Here is a 17,492-nt window from a genome sequence, read left to right as displayed (position 1 = left end):
GCTCCTGTGATTTTTTCCTGAAGGATGATTGTGAAACTGTGCTGACAACATTGTAGCAAACTTTATTTATAAGAGTCACAGCATGCTATGTGTATAACTAATAAGCAACATTTAATTTAATTATTAAGAAACAAGACCACAGCATTAACCTTTTGACCAATACTTTTCCAAATTATATTTGCAATGCATATATATATGCAAATTATATATTTTTTGTGTTCATACTAGTCTAGACAAAATGAATGTGGCTCAACAGGGGAGTTGCTTCTATTATCTTCTTGACTTTACAGGTCATATCACATAACAGTTGATATATCCAGGTTTGCAGTGACTGTGGGACGATTCCATGATTTAGAAAAATTCATAAAGTACCGATTTATGGCGGACACATATGCTTTTCTAATTGAGGAGGCCACCTGTTTTCCACCTCTGGTTGCTCTTGTAATAAGATCCTCAGTCACCAGACACACTGCTAATAAATTTCGCAGGATCAGCATAAAAACCATGACGCCTTATACAGCCACGTATATCCAGAGGCCGAAACCTTTTCTCTAACCTTTCACCTAACCTTTCACCTTTCATGGACACAAAGGAAATACGTTTTATGTACACGTATCTCTTCATTAAGGTAAACACAGAAGAGGGAGGGACTTCCTAAAAATGACGCCACCCGGAAGTCAAGTCAAGAACTCTATTACATTCTTGAGCGAAGCTTGAAGGGTAAACGCGAAGGAAGTTTACTGCGCTTCAAATTTAGGATTATTCAACGTCTAATCCACACCAGAGTCAAATAAATGACTTGGATTAGTTGAAATTGGACATAATCTTTGAAGCGACGGAAATATGAGTGTATGCAGACGGGAAACATGACAGAGTATGAGTGCGCGTTGACTCGTGTAAGTCAGATATGTTGACATTTTTTACGCATCATCGTGTTGCTTAAACTCATCTCTCATGGGTGATAAACAGGTTGGTTTAGTAACTGTTAGGCGGTTGTGGTTGAGGGAGTTCTGGATGAGCTACAGGTGAGATTATTGATCGACGGACGAGCCTGCTTGATAATGTTGCGTTACCATTTGCACATATTATACAATGGGAAGGTACATTTCGAAATACATTTTCAACCAATAACATTGACTAATTAAACAACAACTTTAATGCATTTTGAAACTGATCTTAGTATAATTAAAAGGTGTACTGTATAATAATCATGATAAATTCTCACAATAGTTGACAAATACATTAGGTTTAATTTAGCCTACGTTTGCACTAACAAGTCACAATTTATTTTCCATCATTTTAAATCACACGTTAACTATTTAAATATTTATTAAGTAGAAGTCAAATTAGTTGCAGTTAAGTTACAGATTTTGAAGTACAAATATGTGATGTAGTCTCAATTAATATGAAATCATAGTATAATAATTATACAAAATGTTTAAAATAGGATTACACTGCAGGACAACGCTGTCACGGCTTCATATAAAATACTCTAATGCATGGATTATCAGAACAACACTGATAATTTTTCTCATTTTCATTTCATTTAACTCGATGTAGTAAAAGAACCAAAAACCAAAGTAAAAACTACATAGACATATCTTAAAACTCACTAATCACGAAAAAACTATGCAAATAATACAAATTAAAAATATTATTAAAAACTATATCTTAGTGATACTAAAATAACGTGTACCACACGTCCTTTGAGATTTCAGTGAATAGGCTAATGTGTGGAAGGTGAAATGTACCACGTTGTAAATAAAAACTATGCTACACATAACTGTATAAAAAAAGATAGACCACCTTGACTAAATTAAGTGTTTTGCATTCAATTAAACGGTTTTATGTACACAGAACAAATCCACTCAAATTGTGCACCAGTGAAATGCAAAAGAAGTGGACTTTTTTTCCATTCTAATCTGTTGTTTGTAACATTCACACTTGTATGCAAAAGTGATTCAAATGAGAAAAATACTGAAGCTTTCTCAGCTGTTGCATGGTTGTAAAACTTGAATATAATATACTGATTCTGATCAGTTGGCAAACATTACATGTGAACTTTTCTCTGTTTACCTTGCTTATTTTACAGGCTCTGCTGAAAGCCACTGTGCCACTTTGGACCGTAACACCTATATCACAATCCTGAAACCTGGAATATGTCTTATTTTCACCTTCTGTTAGTTTAATGTTACAAATTTCTTTTAATTTTGTGACAACTGACTGAAAAATATCATGTGAAAAAAAATTCAAAGATCTACAAGACTCTTCTTGGCCATCCATCCATCAAACCTTCCTGTTCTACATGCTCGCTTTATATCTCCATCCATTTCTTCCTTCCTGAATCCTCTGTCCCATCACGCATCAGGCCATGCTCCCTAAGAGAAGTTCTCTTATCATTTTTGGTGCTTTTATATTTGTAGCTTGGAATGTCATTCTTATTTTTGTCTTCATGAGACGGCCTTCCAGTCAAGGGTCTCTGGACAGCCATGGGGAACCTGGTAACACTGGGGACGCAGCCGGAGGAGGCAAGTTCGCAAATATAATGAATGAGGTGATGCGCGTAGCTGACGCATTTGAAGCTGAGCTTGAATCGCAGAGGAAGATCCTATTGCAAATCCAGAACCAGTGGTCAGTTTGGGAGGACAAAGGCGGTGTGACAGCTGCTAATCAAAATGTAGAACGTTCATCTCCGGTGGTCATCCCTATTTTAGTCATTGCCTGTAATCGCGTGACAGTGAAACGCTGTCTTGACAAACTCATTGAGCACCGACCGTCGGCCGAGCTCTACCCAATCATAGTGAGCCAGGACTGCGGACACGCAGAAACATCTGATGTGATCGCCTCGTATGGCAGTCAGCTGACCCATATCAAACAGCCTGATCTTTCAGATATCTCAGTACCCGCACAGCATAAGAAGTTCCAGGGTTACTACAAAATCTCGCGGCATTACCGTTGGGCGCTCAACCAGGTTTTCAACACCTTTTCGTACTCAACGGTTGTCCTTGTGGAGGATGATCTGGAGGTAACTTCCTTTTAATGCATGTTGTTTGTATAAAGTCTGTCATTAAAGGAACAGTTCATCCAAAATTCAAAGATGATACACAAGGGAATTTTTTTAAGGCTAATACTTTTTTCTTTTTTTTTTAACCATGCAATTACAGCAAAAGGAGACTGAATTTTTCAAGCTTCAATAAAACCGTAAAAGCATAAAAAAGTATCTTGAAAATGATTGCTAAGACTCATGCGCTATATGTAAAATCTCGTGAAGTCATAAAATAGTATGTGTGTGCACAATTTATTTATGTATGTTTATATATACCTCCAAGTCATATTCACACACACTCGTGTGTATATATATATATATATATATATATATATATATATACAGTAGTCAACATTTGAAGTGGCACAAAAAAGTTAAAGTTGTCCTAAGACAAGAACGGGTATTGTTCAAAATTCATGTATAACTTTGATGAAAGGTTTTGAGATATATATATATATATATACATACACATACACATACACACACACACACACACACACACACACACACACACACACACACACACACACACACACACACACACACACACACACATATGTATTTATACGTTGTTATTCACTGAAAATGTTAATAGCTGTCCTATTAGCATCAGGAGGAGAGTATCTAATAGTTTAATAGATTAGTATCTAATAGAATCAGTTCACTGGAGGAGAAAGATTTTAGTGAATAATTAGCTAAATTTCCTCTTGATTCTGACACAAAGCCATTGGTTAACTACAGAAGACTTGGCATTTAGCCGTAGGGACCACATTATAATACTTTTATAGATGCTTTTTGCATCCTTTTTTTTTAAGCTTGAAAGCTTCAGCACAAAGCGTCTCCTTTTGTGTATCATTTTGGGGGTGAATTCACATTTTATTTTGTTGATGGTTTGTTTGGTCTTTTTTTCACCAGGTGGCCTCTGATTTTTTCGAGTACTTCAGATCGCTTCATCCAATTTTAAAATCAGACCCAACTCTGTGGTGCGTGTCTGCCTGGAATGACAATGGCAGGGAAGGATTTGTGGACCCTGGAAAAGCGAGTCTGTTGTACAGGACGGATTTTTTCCCAGGCTTGGGCTGGATGCTCACAAAGGACCTCTGGGCAGAGCTTGAGCCAAAATGGCCGGCCTCGTTTTGGGATGACTGGATGCGGCACCCCGATCAACGCAGAGACAGGTCCTGCATCAGGCCAGAAATTTCCAGAACTTTAACATTCGGCAGGAAGGGTGTGAGTTTGGGGCAGTTTTACGACAAGTACCTCCGCTTTATCAAGCTCAATACCGAATTTGTGCCTTTTACAAAAATGGACCTGTCTTATTTAGAAAAGAATAAATACGATGAGAGCTTTGAGAAGGAGGTTTACGGTGCTCCGGTTGTCACCGTGGAAGATTTGCAGAGTGGGAAACTGTCTGGGCCTGGCCCATTTCGGGTGCAGTATTCAAGTCCTGATCGTTTTAAGACATTGGCTCGCAATCTTGGCGTAATGGACGACCTGAAGTCAGGAGTCCCACGAGCTGGGTATAGAGGTGCAGTTAGTTTCCTTTTTCGTGGAAAGAGAGTCTATTTAGCTCCACCTGCTGGTTGGAGTCAATATGATCCAAGCTGGAGTTGAGGTGGGCTGTGCCTACATCACAATATTTCTTTTTTTGAAGGTGCAAAATACATGAAAATAATATAGCATGTTATCTGTTACCATCATTCCCTTCACATCATTCATGAGAGTAATTGTCTTAAAATTCCATTGTGCTGCTTTGTGATGGAAAAACTTCCAGGGGGGTTTCAGGACGAAGATAAGATGATACCAAAGACAATAACAGATTAATTGATCACTCAGACGTTTTCCTCAGGTTTCATTATTTGTGTATATAATGTCAACTAGGATTTACGTGAGAACTTTTAGTCGCTTCATTAAACTGACAGATTAGACTTATCCTGACCAGTTATACAATTAGGAACTGAAAATGAGGGTAAAATATGATTAAAAAAGTAACACTTATTTTTTTAAAACTGTGAATACTGTTCTAAGTGCCTTTAAATATTGGATGTTTTGATTCACTTCTGTGTACTGTCTTTATTATTAAATCATGTGTATGGTTCATAGCATTGTGATTGGAAAATGTTGAGAAAAAACACATGATGTTTTGTGTTTTACTTATATACTGGGATTTTTGAGAGGAAAATAAATGTTTTGTTAAATTTAATCTAATGACTCATTTTTAATAATAAATAAAAATGATTATTATTAGCCACACAAAAGACTCATACATACGTAAATGCGCACCCACGCTATTACGTTACACGCATGTTACATAACGTGGACTACAGTAGCCCAGAAAGTCCTAAAAGGTTTGGTTTCGCGTTTTCTATTTACCTCACTTGAGTATCTCATTTCGAATTATTGAATGGTGGAAGCAGTTCGATGTTAGCCATGGGGTAAATTCGTGATAAATTAATGGACTTCAGACGATTTTTGGTCATGTAATCTCCATATTACCTTCCATGGAACTTTAAAACTCGTCAATCCGGTTTATTTATTTCCTGATAGTCATTTGCAGTAGCGAGAAAGCTAAACTACCATAGAAATGAAGAAAGGCAAAGACATTTAAAATATAGACAAGGGACGTTACCTCTCTTTTTCGCTTTCGATCTGATAGTTTGCGCCTTGTTAATCGGCAACATTTGATCTCGGATATCTGAAGAGGCCTGTAAATGGATCCAGCGGCTTTGCGTGAAAGTCCTGCGGGTTCAGGAGCAACTTCGGTGGAGGAGAGAGGAGGAAATGAGACGGAGGAGGTGACTGAGGACGGCAGAGAAGCTGATGGGGAATCCGAGGAAACAGAGATGGAGAGGAAAGACTGCGAGAGATCAACATGTCCAGATGAAAACTCACTCACCGAGGAGGAACTGGATCCCAGAATACAGGTAAACTGACATGTGATGGTGCTGATACAACACTGTTTATTTAAGTTATTTATTACTATTTTTTTAAAAACGTTTTGATCCAAAACCAAGCCGTCCACGAGCAAGCTGTTAAATATCTTGTATCTCTTAAGCAAATTCTTTATTAATTACCAAATATTATATGTTTAACAGATTTGAAGGTCGTGTACGTTAAGTTATGAATGTTATGAAAATAAAAAAATTCTTGACATTTCTGGTTCAATGTGCACTATCAATCAAACATTTAGACAAACATGTTTGTTCTTTATAATTATTATTTTCATTATTATGTCATAAAATCACCTGTTATATTGTATATTCTTTATATTCCCTTTGCTTCCTAGATTCACCATCACCACTTTGGGCATTATATAATAATAATAATGTTAGTTATTATAAAGTTTTACCAAATGTTTTTTAATGAAGTTATTATAATCTCAAAAAATCTTCGGTGTCTGTGTCACCCTTATTTTGTATTGAACCACAAACCTTGTAATCAGTCAACACTGAAGATCATTAACCGTTGTGCGTCTGTCATCTGCTGTGTTTCTGTGTCTAGGAGGAACTAGAGCGCCTGAACGAGGCCAGCGAGGAGATCAACAAGATGGAACTGGAGCTCCAAGTATGTGGAAGTTCAGAATGCTTTTGGGGGAAAATGGTTCCTTACTTCAGAGACATTTGGAACGGTTTTGTGCTTTGAAAAAGCCATACTGTAGTTTACCCTAAAAAAAACAAAAAAAGGTCATCATTCTGGCTACTCACCCTGGTGTTGTTGTAATGCAGTATACTGTTGTTTTTCGGACAACAAAAGGAGAAAATTTACCGCTCGTGCTCATCCATATATCGACCAGCATTAAGCTTTAAAAAAACAAGCAACAGAATGGTCCCATGCAGCAATGCTGTATATTCCTAGTGTTCTGGGGGTATACGATAGGATTTGGCAAAAAACAAACCAAAATTGGAAGTATTATTATTAATGAATGAAAAATTATTAATGAAAATCCTGACTTTGGATGGTCTTCTGTGCACGGCTGCTATTTATTACTCACCCCAAAAAACAATCTGTGTACTTTCTTCAATGAGTTGATCATCTCCAGACCATAACTCTATTAGTCCGATGACAGTCAGAATGTGAACGCGATAACTTCTTGTTACGAAGAACAAAATGGATGTGAGTTGTATTTCATGTCGCGTTTTTATTGATCTTGATTTCTCACAAATATGCTTTCTGGCCAAGTCAGAGTGAAAAGCTTGACACTTTTAATCAAGATTGAGTACACTCAGTGTACATGATTATAATTTCAGGTTATAGATAGACTATACTTGGGATTCACTCGGCAACCTTTCTGCTACTAGCCTAGCTTGATTATTAAGCATTAAGCAACACATAGTGTTATTTTAGTATCATTGAGATGCTATCATAGTTTTTATTAATATTCTGAGTTAGGTTTTATTTTTATATTTTGTTTTCATTTTAATGTTAAAGTTTTAGTCATTTTAATGTGCCCCTTTAATTTGTCTATATAGTTTTTATTAATTTTATATCAGTTTTAGTACATCAAGATAAACTAAATGAAAATGGGAAATGTTGCCTTTGCAACTAGCTGAAATAAATTGTTTATCTATTTTTTAATCATTTATTTCAGTTAACATTTTATTTATTTTATTTATTTTTTATTTTATGGTTTAATCTTAATTACCTATAATAACCACCCTATATAAAGCAGATACGATTATGGATGCCAGACAAGATTAACAGTAACGATTGATCTTGCTTGATACACACACTTTATTTTATTATTAACTTGTTGTGAATGGTGTGCGTCTATTTTTGCTGTCAGGAGTTTCGGTCCAGCCACAGGAGGATAATGAACGAATCAGTGCTTAAACTCAAGGCCAAAAGTTCAGAACTGGGGTCCTGCATCGAGAAGGCCAGGCCTTACTATGAGGCACGCAGGAAAGCAAAGGAGGTACCCGGGCACACACACTCTCGGTTTAGCCTTCCGGAAAAGGCCTGTGTTCCAAAGGCTGTCCTCACAACCTTCACCTGATAAAATCCTATTGTCTCTTCAATACAATATGGTTGGTTTCACTCTTCTTAGGCCCAGCAGGAGACCCAGAAAGCCGCGCTCAGCTTTGAGAGAGCGGTGTCCATGCACTCGGCTGCTCGAGAGATGGTCCATGTGGCTGAACAGGGCCTCACTGCGGTCAAGACGCTGGATCCAACCTGGCAAGAGATGTTGAATCATGCTACCTCAAAGGTATGCCACTTTCCCTCAGCTTCTCTTATCAAGTGGTATCAAGCAGTTAAGTCTCTAACCTTGAACTTTGAGCATGTTTTCTTACTGAGCCGACTTGACGGAATCATGTATCATAACAGCATTCTGCATCATTTTGCAAGTACATACGTGTGTGTGTGTGTGTGTGTGTGTATATATATATATATATATATATACACTCACCTAAAGGATTATTAGGAACACCATACTAATACTGTGTTTGACCCCCTTTCGCCTTCAGAACTGCCTTAATTCTACGTGGCATTGATTCAACAAGGTGCTGAAAGCATTCTTTAGAAATGTTGGCCCATATTGATAGGATAGCATCTTGCAGTTGATGGAGATTTGTGGGATGCACATCCAGGGCACGAAGCTCCCGTTCCACCACATCCCAAAGATGCTCTATTGGGTTGAGATCTGGTGACTGTGGGGGCCATTTTAGTACAGTGAACTCATTGTCATGTTTAAGAAACCAATTTGAAATGATTCGAGCTTTGTGACGTGGTGCATTATCCTGCTGGAAGTAGCCATCAGAGGATGGGTACATGGCAGAGCATGTGAGCGGAGTGGAGCGGTGAGAATCTCCGCTCATCGCTCACTGAACTGTTCACCCCTCCGCTCCCCCGCTCAAAGCTACATCAGGCCGCTCCGCTCATTTTCGCTCAGCGCTCAACGCAGTTTGCTTCGCGCTCCACTCAAATCACCCCCCGCTCGCTCCAAAAAAGGAAAAAAAATCTACATGTATATCACTTGTAGCGGTCCCCAACCTTTTTTGCGCCACGGACCGGTTTAAAATCAGACAATATCAGACACGGACCGGCCTTCAAGGTGTGTGGCGGATAAATACAACAAAAATGATTAAAATGATACGACTGGCATAAAAACTGGGGTATTTTTTTAAATAGCCTATAATAATAAACGTGAATCCAATGTGTAGGCCTACTCGCAACTTTATTAACAGCGTCCTCTAACATCGCGCAGGCAAATGAGAAAGTCTGAAAACAAACAAAATGCCCCCAAAAGAAAAAAAATCTCTATGTTTTCAGTGCTGATGCGTTCACGTAACATGTAAGGGCACCTAAAAGCTGTCACAACGAACCGGCAAAATGATTATGAATATGTAAAATATAGCAGAAGACATTTTAATTTTTTTTAAGTCTGTCGGCTGGAAAGATGCTGACTCGTGATCTTCGCAGTAGTGAACGCGCCTGAGAGAAATGCACATTTCATACAGGAGAGCAGTCTGTTTTCTTTCGTTTTGAATTGTTCTGTTTAAAAGTAGACATTTCAAGCTTTATATATATGTCTCAGGTGTGTGAGGCAAGTAGGCTATACGCTGAGTTTCGGTTCATTCATGAGACAAACTCCAGGTTCACGCCGGCGCCTTCGTATCGTGGTTATCTATTTTCTAATATATTTACTTCTTATTAAATCCAGACAATGGTTGATGAAACCTTGATTAAAATTAAGATACAATTAATACAAAACGAAATTAATTATAAAGACAGGCTTTGTGCTTTCTGTTTGAGGTCTGAGTGAAAGTTTTAAAGCAGTCTTAGTGCCGCTTTCAGAGCGCTCACGTCCGTAACAGAGAACTGTCCCGTCCATAACATTTTTTTTTTTTTTTTTATAAATTTCTAAATAAATGTGACTTATAGTCCAGTGCGAGGCTAGCCTAGGCCTATGTTTTTTCTTCTTCATGGCGCATTTTTTGACTGATGCGCCTTATAGGCGACTTATATTGATAGGCTACACCTGTATGAATTCTCATTTTACTTTTTGAACTCCATTATTGAGCCGAGTTTTGCCTGAAAATAGTCTACTGTTGATGACTGTGCAAGACAAATGGATTCAGGGTCAGGCTTGACTGAGCATGCTTCAGACTCGTGGTGTGAGCGGAGCGAAATTGGAGCGGGAAATGCGACGCTCCGTCCTTTTGAAATTGCCGCTCTGCGCTCTGTCCAAGATCCGCCCGCTCGCGCTCCCCGCTCGCTCCCGCTCCACTCCGCTCACATGCTCTGGTACATGGTGGTCATAAAGGGATGGACATGGTCGGAAACAATGCTCAGGTAGGCCGTGGCATTTAAACGATGCCCAATTGGCACTAAGGGGCCTAAAGTGTGCCAAGAAAACATCCCCCACACCATTACACCACCACCACCAGCCTGCACAGTGGTAACAAGGCATGATGGATCCATGTTCTCATTCTGTTTACGCCAAATTCTGACTCTACCATCTGAATGTCTCAACAGAAATCGAGACTCATCAGACCAGGCAACATTTTTCCAGTCTTCAACTGTCCAATTTTGGTGAGCTCGTGCAAATTGTAGCCTCTTTTTCCTATTTGTAGTGGAGATGAGTGGTACCCGGTGGGGTCTTCTGCTGTTGTAGCCCATCCGCCTCAAGGTTGTGCGTGTTGTGGCTTCACAAATGCTTTGCTGCATACCTCGGTTGTAACGAGTGGTTATTTCAGTCAAAGTTGCTCTTCAATCAGCTTGAATCAGTCGGCCCATTCTCCTCTGACCTCTAGCATCAACAAGGCATTTTCGCCCACAGGACTGCCGCATACTGGATGTTTTTCCCTTTTCACACCATTCTTTGTAAACCCTAGAAATGGTTGTGCGTGAAAATCCCAGTAACTGAGCAGATTGTGAAATACTCAGACCGGCCCGTCTGGCACCAACAACCATGCCACGCTCAAAATTGCTTAAATCACCTTTCTTTCCCATTCTGACATTCAGTTTGGAGTTCAGGAGATTGTCTTGACCAGGACCACACCCCTAAATGCATTGAAGCAACTGCCATGTGATTGGTTGATTAGATAATTGCATTAATGAGAAAATGAACAGGTGTTCCTAATAATCCTTTAGGTGAGTGTATATATATATATATACACAGTGCAATGCATAAGTGAATACACCCATGTTAAAGTTGACTAAAAAGAGGAATAAAAAATCATATTTTGGAAATTGAACTTAATGCCTTAATTTAAAAAATTAGGAAAAATCCAACCTTTAAGGACACCAATTTTCTTTGTGAATGAATAATGTATCGTAAATAAATAAATGTTCTTCCTTAAAATACATGGTGCATAAGTGAGTACACCCCTATGTTAAATTCCCATAGAGGCAGGCAGATTTTTATTTTTAAGTATTTTTTTTTTTTTTTTTTTTAGGATACTATGCATCCTGATAAAGTTCCCTTGGCCTTTGGAATTAAAATAGCCCCACATCATCACATAGCCTTCACCATACCTAGAGATTGGCATGGTTTTATTTCACTTAGCCTAAAAGCTAGTTTGATATGCATTGAGAGATGATCTTATGGAAAGTACCCCATGCCAATCTCTAGGTATGGTGAAGGCTATGTGATGATGTGGGGCTATTTTAATTCCAAAGGCCAAGGGAACTTTATCAGGATGCATAGTATCCTAATTTTTTTTTTTTTTTAAATACTTAAAAATAAAAATCTGCCTGCCTCTATGGGAATTTAACATAGGGGTGTACTCACTTATGCACCATGTATTTTAAGGAAGAACATTTATTTATTTACGATACATTATTCATTCACAAAGAAAATTGGTGTCCTTAAAGGTTGGATTTTTCCTAATTTTTTAAATTAAGGCATTAAGTTCAATTTCCAAAATATGATTTTTTATTCCTCTTTTTAGTCAACTTTAGCATGGGTGTATTCACTTATGCATTGCACTGTATATATATATATATATATATATATGTGTATATATATATATGTGTATATATATGTATATGTGTGTGTGTGTGTATATATATATATATATGTGTATATGTGTATATATATGTGTGTGTGTTTTATATTTCATTGCACAAACAAAAGCCTGTTTATGTACATAACAATATGTAACAAATGCACAATTAACCCCCCATATGACCCATAGAATCTGCAAGTACAAAGAGAACAAGGTCCAGTTCAAAAAACTTTTTCTGGGGTGTCCAGGTGAACGAGGCGGAGGAGGAGCGCATGAAGAGTGAACGCGAGCACATGCGTGTCACCCAGCTGTGTCAGGAGGCCGAAGCCCGCGTACAGGAGCTGCAGAAGTCGCTGAAGAGATCCATCATGAAGTCCAAGTCTTACTTCGAGCTTAAGGCTCAGTTCAATGACATTCTAGAGGTGTGTTGCGATCTCATTACAGTTGCACAGTGGGCTCCACAAATATTGGCAGCCTTGGTAAATATGAGCAAAACTGACTGTGAAAACTTATTTGTGCAATTTATCCTTCAAGATATTCACAAAAATCTAAGCTTTAATTAAAGTCAAACAATTGTAAGAAAGAAATTGTTTTCATAAAACGATTTTTTCCCCCTGAAATAAATGTACAATTAGCGGCACCCGATCATTTAATTCTTTGTGCAACCTCTCTTTGCCAAGATGACCGCTATGGATCTTCTCTTATAAGGTTGATAAACATATGCAAGAGATCTGAGAGCATTCCTCCATACAGAATCACTCCAGATCCTTCAGATTCAGAGGTCCATGCTCGTGGACTCTTTTCTTCAGCTCATCCAACAGGTTTTTTTATGGGGTTTGAGTCAGGTGACTGCTATGTTCTACGATAGGGAAAGGTTTTACGATACAAAAGGTTGTTGAGCTGGACAAATCATGAAATAGCTATAATAGTTTAATTGTCGAAATACTCATTTCGACAATTAAACTATTATAGCTATTTCATGATTTGTCCAGCTCAACAACCTTTTGTCACACATCATTACTGGTCTTTCCCACATCATTACTGGTCTTTCCCACAGTGATGGATGACTATAGGAATTGTCACTTCATATTTAGAGTCCAGTGAAACAGGACGTCATCATGACTTAACACTTATGTATTCCTGATCACTAAGTTGAACTTATAAATATTCCATATGAATGGGAATATACTTAAGTGAGTGGTAATTGTGGTATAAATATTTTGGAGAAAAAACATTGCATTTATCCCACATTTATATTTTGTGTATATTAACTTTAATTAAAGGTTTGATTTTTGTGAATAATTTGAATGAAAGACTAAGAGGAAAAATGGAAAAAACAAACTCTCATTTCTCATATTTACCAAGGATGCCAATATTTGTGTTGCCCACTGTATAGTGTTGGTGTTGAAAAATATGGCCATGCCTACTAAAATTGAATGAATAGATTAACCAAAAATGAAAATCCGGTCATCATTTACTCGCCTTCATGTCCTTCCAAACCCATATTATTATTTATAATTTTTTTAATACATAAAAGCAGTCCATAAATGACTTTTTGCGCAATATTTCAAGACTTCTGAATCTCTAAAATAGCTTTTTATTAAATTTTTTATTCTATTTTATTGTAATGTTATTAATATTTTTAGTCATCCCCCCCCCAGTTTTAGTCATTTCGTTATGTGCTTTTGTCATTAATAATATTGCTATTTGGGTTTCATTTATTTTAATTTCAGTTTTATTTATTATTTATTTCCAGTTAATAATTTTCAACTAAGCTTCAACTCAAACTTAATTTAGTTTATTGCCAAGGCAGCTCTAATTTTCATTTAGTTTCAGTTTTTAAGCTAATATTTATATTTAATTTTTATTTCAGCTTTATTTCAAATAACAGAAATGTTTTTAATAGTTTTAGTTAATGATTATAATCCTCATACAAGCAAACTATTTGTTTTACAAATTTAAACTCTTATTGTTGCCATAGCTCAACATGAAGGCGAGTAAATCATGACAATTTTTATTTAGATTAATATGGTCTATGGTTGATTGATTAAGATTTATTATTCACCATTCACAGTGAAAGTATGTGAACTGAACATAGTCAAAAATGTTTTTGTAGGAGCACAAGTCAAAAATTTTAGAGTTAGAGAATCATATTTCCAAAGCCAAGTTGAACTACTCCAGCACCTTGCGCCACCTGGAGCAAATCAGCGAGGAGATTCATGCCCAGAGGGAGCAGGAGCGACCAAAGCACGGACCAATCAAATCGTGCGGTGGGCGGAGCCCTCCTGTAGGAGCAGAGGCAATCAGCAGCACGGGTACCGAAGGCGGAGCTTGTGGAGGCTACCCGAGACCAAGCGATTGGGTGGATGGGAAAGAAGGCGTGACTAACACCAGAGAGTGGGTGGAGACACATCAAAACTCCAGGTGGGTGGACATGGGAAGACCTGAGGTGACCAGATCTGGTTCAGACTCTCTTTCCATCGTCAGCTTCCAGACCATCATCTCCGATCTTGGAAAGTATGACTCAGTCGAACACCTCGGTCATCTCAGCAGTAACGTCAGTCTCTCAGGGGAGGAGGGGGAGAGAGACGGGATGGAGAACGATAAAAAATTCCCCAAAAATTTAGACATTTCAGAGGAGTTTCTCAAACAACACATGAGAAGTGTGAGTTTATGAGTGCATCCATCAATGATGGTTTCCTTACACGAGGAGCTTGTTTCTTGACTGACAGAGCAACTCTTAATTAGTATTTATTGTTGAGCCTTTTTTATCAGTTCTTGAGAAAGACAAAAGAGAATGATGATGATGATAATAATAATTATTATTATTTTAAATTATTTTTTTTTACCCAACCATCACATGAGAAGTTTGTCCTGTTTGAGTATCTCAAATAAAGTGGTAAATGACTGACAATACTTGCAAGGCTAGTAACCCTGCTATTCAACTTAATTATAAAATACAACAAATATATTTTTTCATCCTATTAAGCACCTAATATTTTTCTATGCAAATGTATAAAACCTTATTATTATAGTCTCTATAGCTGACATAATGATAAAATGAGGCTTATTGAATTTTACTGACCGCTGATGAACTTTAATTCACTCTTTAAAGGTAAAATGCCATTAATCATAATGCTAGGCTCTAAAATGTCACTGATTTTTTTTCTATATTTTAATCCCATGCTGACTTAGAAATAGTGGTTTACAAAAAAGTGCTTTGTGCCCCAGCGACACACTGTACACTTTCCAATCAAATCCTACAGTTCTTAATGCACGCGTGAGGCTCGCTTTATGTTCGTCTCATTTGCGTTAGTGCACTCCGGCCTTTTTATCAGAAGAAACATTGATTATGACAGAAGTACAGATTTTGTGAAGTTGGAGAAATGAAGTGATTTTTATTCTCAGTGCAGGGTTTTCTGCTGATCATTTTGCTGTTTAAGACAATCACTTTTCTACATTTCAGAATTTATTTTCATTTAAAGAATTTCAAGTGTCTTGAAATGCTTGTTTGTCCTGATTATCTGAGAGTCTTTGTTCATTCAGTGTGCTTTATACATCTTGGCTATTTTGATATTATTATGTTTATATTATTGTATTTAACGTGTTCTGTGTGAAGATGTGCACAGTGGTGATGTCTGATGGAGCAATAAATGTATATGTATGAATTTATATTATTTTGGAGATTTTTTTTTTAGTTCTATTTTAGTTAGATTTAATATCTACTTTTTTTAAAGGCAAGTCAGAAATTGAGATATTAAGGTCATGTGGGCAGAATATATATACGTACAGTACCTGTCAAAAGTCTGGAAACATTACAATTATCTAAACAATAAGAGAAACAACAAAATTATCTTATGTTCACTACGGTTGCATTTATTGAATCAAAAATACAGTAAAAACTGTATATTGCAAAATATTAAAAATTAAAATTGTTTTTTATTTGAAATATACTGTATTTTGAAATGTAATTTATTCGTGTGATGGTAAAGCTGTATTTTCAGCATCATTACTCCAGTCTTCAGTGTCACATGATCCTTCAGAAATCATTCTAATATGATGATTTGCTGCTTAAGAAACATTTATTATTATTATCGATGTTCAAAACAGTAAGTGTGCTGCTTAATGTTTTTGTGGAAATGGTGATACTTTGGTATCTTTGTTGAATAGAAAGTTCAATGAACAGCATTTATTTTTTAATACATTTATTTATTAAAGCCTTTATTAAATAGAAAACTTTTATTACATTATAAATATCTTCACTGTCACTTTTGATCAATTTAATGCATCCTATAGTAAATAAAAGTATTAATTTCTCTCTCTTTTTAAAATCTTAACACAAATGTTTGAATGGCATCACAATTTCCACAAAAATATTAAGCAGCACAACTATTTTCAATAGTTTCTTGAGCATCAAATCATATTAGAATGATTTCTGAAGGATCATGTGACACTGAAGACTGGAGTAATGATGCTGAAAATTCAGCTTTGATCACAGGAATAAACTACATTCAACTAAAATCTGTTCTTTTAATTTGTAATATTTTGCAGTACTACTGTATTTTTGATTAAATAAATGCAGCCTTGGTTAGCATAAGAGACATCTTTCAAAAACATGAAACTTTTTTTATTGTTTTCAAACAGTTGACAGGTACTGTACAGTCTCCTTGGTTGCAGAGGACAGCTTCCATCTAACCGTTTTCACAAAAAATATACAATTGAAACGTGAAACGTGTACATTAGTTTTACACTCCAGGCACAACATCACAAAATGCATAAAACATATTTTATATTTAATAAGTTACATTTTAAAAGTGTCCATATACAGACCCTTTCCATTCAAAACGTTAAACTTCCATAGATTATAGATTCAGGGCCCACAACTTAAACGATTTCAAGTATTTAGTTGTTTATTTGTACATAATTTGGGCTTCCAGCTCATAAAACCCACGAAAACAGGATTTCAAAAAATTTGAATATTACATGAAATCACACAGTAATTACACAGCGATACCATGGTCATTGAACCAGGTTTTGGTTATTTTGGCAGTGTGGGCAGGTGCAAATCCTGCTGGAAAATGAAGTCAGCATCTCCATAAAGCTTGTCTGCTGAAGGCGGCATGAAGTACTCTGAAAATGTCCCGGTAGACGGCTGCGTTGAGTGGACAGCACAGTGGACCAACACCAGCCGATGACATGGCTCCCCAAACCAACACAGACTGTGGAAACTTCACACTGGACTTCAAGCATCTTGGATTGTGTGCCTCTCCATTCTTCCTCCAGACTCTGGGACCTTGGTTTCCAAATGAGATGCAAAATTTGCTCTCATCAGAAAAGAGGACTGTGGTCCACTGTGCTTTATTAAATCCAGAGTCAACGCAGCCGTCTACCAGGACATTTTCAGAGCACTTCATGCTTCCTTCAGCAGACAAGCTTTATGGAGATGCTGACTTCATTTTCCAGCAGGATTTGCACCTGCCCACACTGCCAAAAGAACC

The 17,492-nt window shown here is 37.1% G+C and overlaps 2 protein-coding genes across 3 annotated transcripts; both read left to right on the top strand.

Moving 5' to 3' along the window:
* The first annotated feature begins 526 nt into the window (after positions 1 to 526).
* On the top strand, positions 527 to 5,249 carry mgat1a (alpha-1,3-mannosyl-glycoprotein 2-beta-N-acetylglucosaminyltransferase a). Of its 2 annotated transcripts, none has more exons than XM_084418360.1 (3): positions 527 to 896; positions 2,093 to 3,025; positions 3,962 to 5,249. In XM_084418360.1, exons 2-3 carry the CDS (start codon positions 2,372 to 2,374, stop codon positions 4,658 to 4,660), a joined length of 1,353 nt encoding a protein of 450 aa, XP_084274486.1. In that variant the 5' UTR covers positions 527 to 896; positions 2,093 to 2,371; the 3' UTR covers positions 4,661 to 5,249. The 2 variants fall into 2 exon arrangements, with proteins under 2 accessions (XP_084274486.1, XP_084274487.1); XM_084418361.1 differs by having other exon boundaries at positions 663 to 1,025.
* Positions 5,250 to 5,392: 143 nt separating this feature from the next.
* On the top strand, positions 5,393 to 15,671 carry sh3bp5la (SH3-binding domain protein 5-like, a). The gene is made up of 6 exons (XM_084418299.1): positions 5,393 to 5,970; positions 6,548 to 6,610; positions 7,830 to 7,958; positions 8,091 to 8,249; positions 12,243 to 12,416; positions 14,111 to 15,671. The coding sequence occupies exons 1-6, from the start codon at positions 5,758 to 5,760 to the stop codon at positions 14,669 to 14,671; spliced, it is 1,299 nt and encodes a 432-aa protein (XP_084274425.1). The 5' UTR covers positions 5,393 to 5,757; the 3' UTR covers positions 14,672 to 15,671.
* Positions 15,672 to 17,492: the final 1,821 nt, after the last annotated feature.

The sequence above is a fragment of the Rutilus rutilus genome, assembly GCF_951802725.1.
Source record: "Rutilus rutilus genome assembly, chromosome: 9".
Lineage (NCBI taxonomy): Eukaryota > Metazoa > Chordata > Actinopteri > Cypriniformes > Leuciscidae > Rutilus > Rutilus rutilus.
This window is presented reverse-complemented; position numbering and strand designations above follow the sequence as displayed.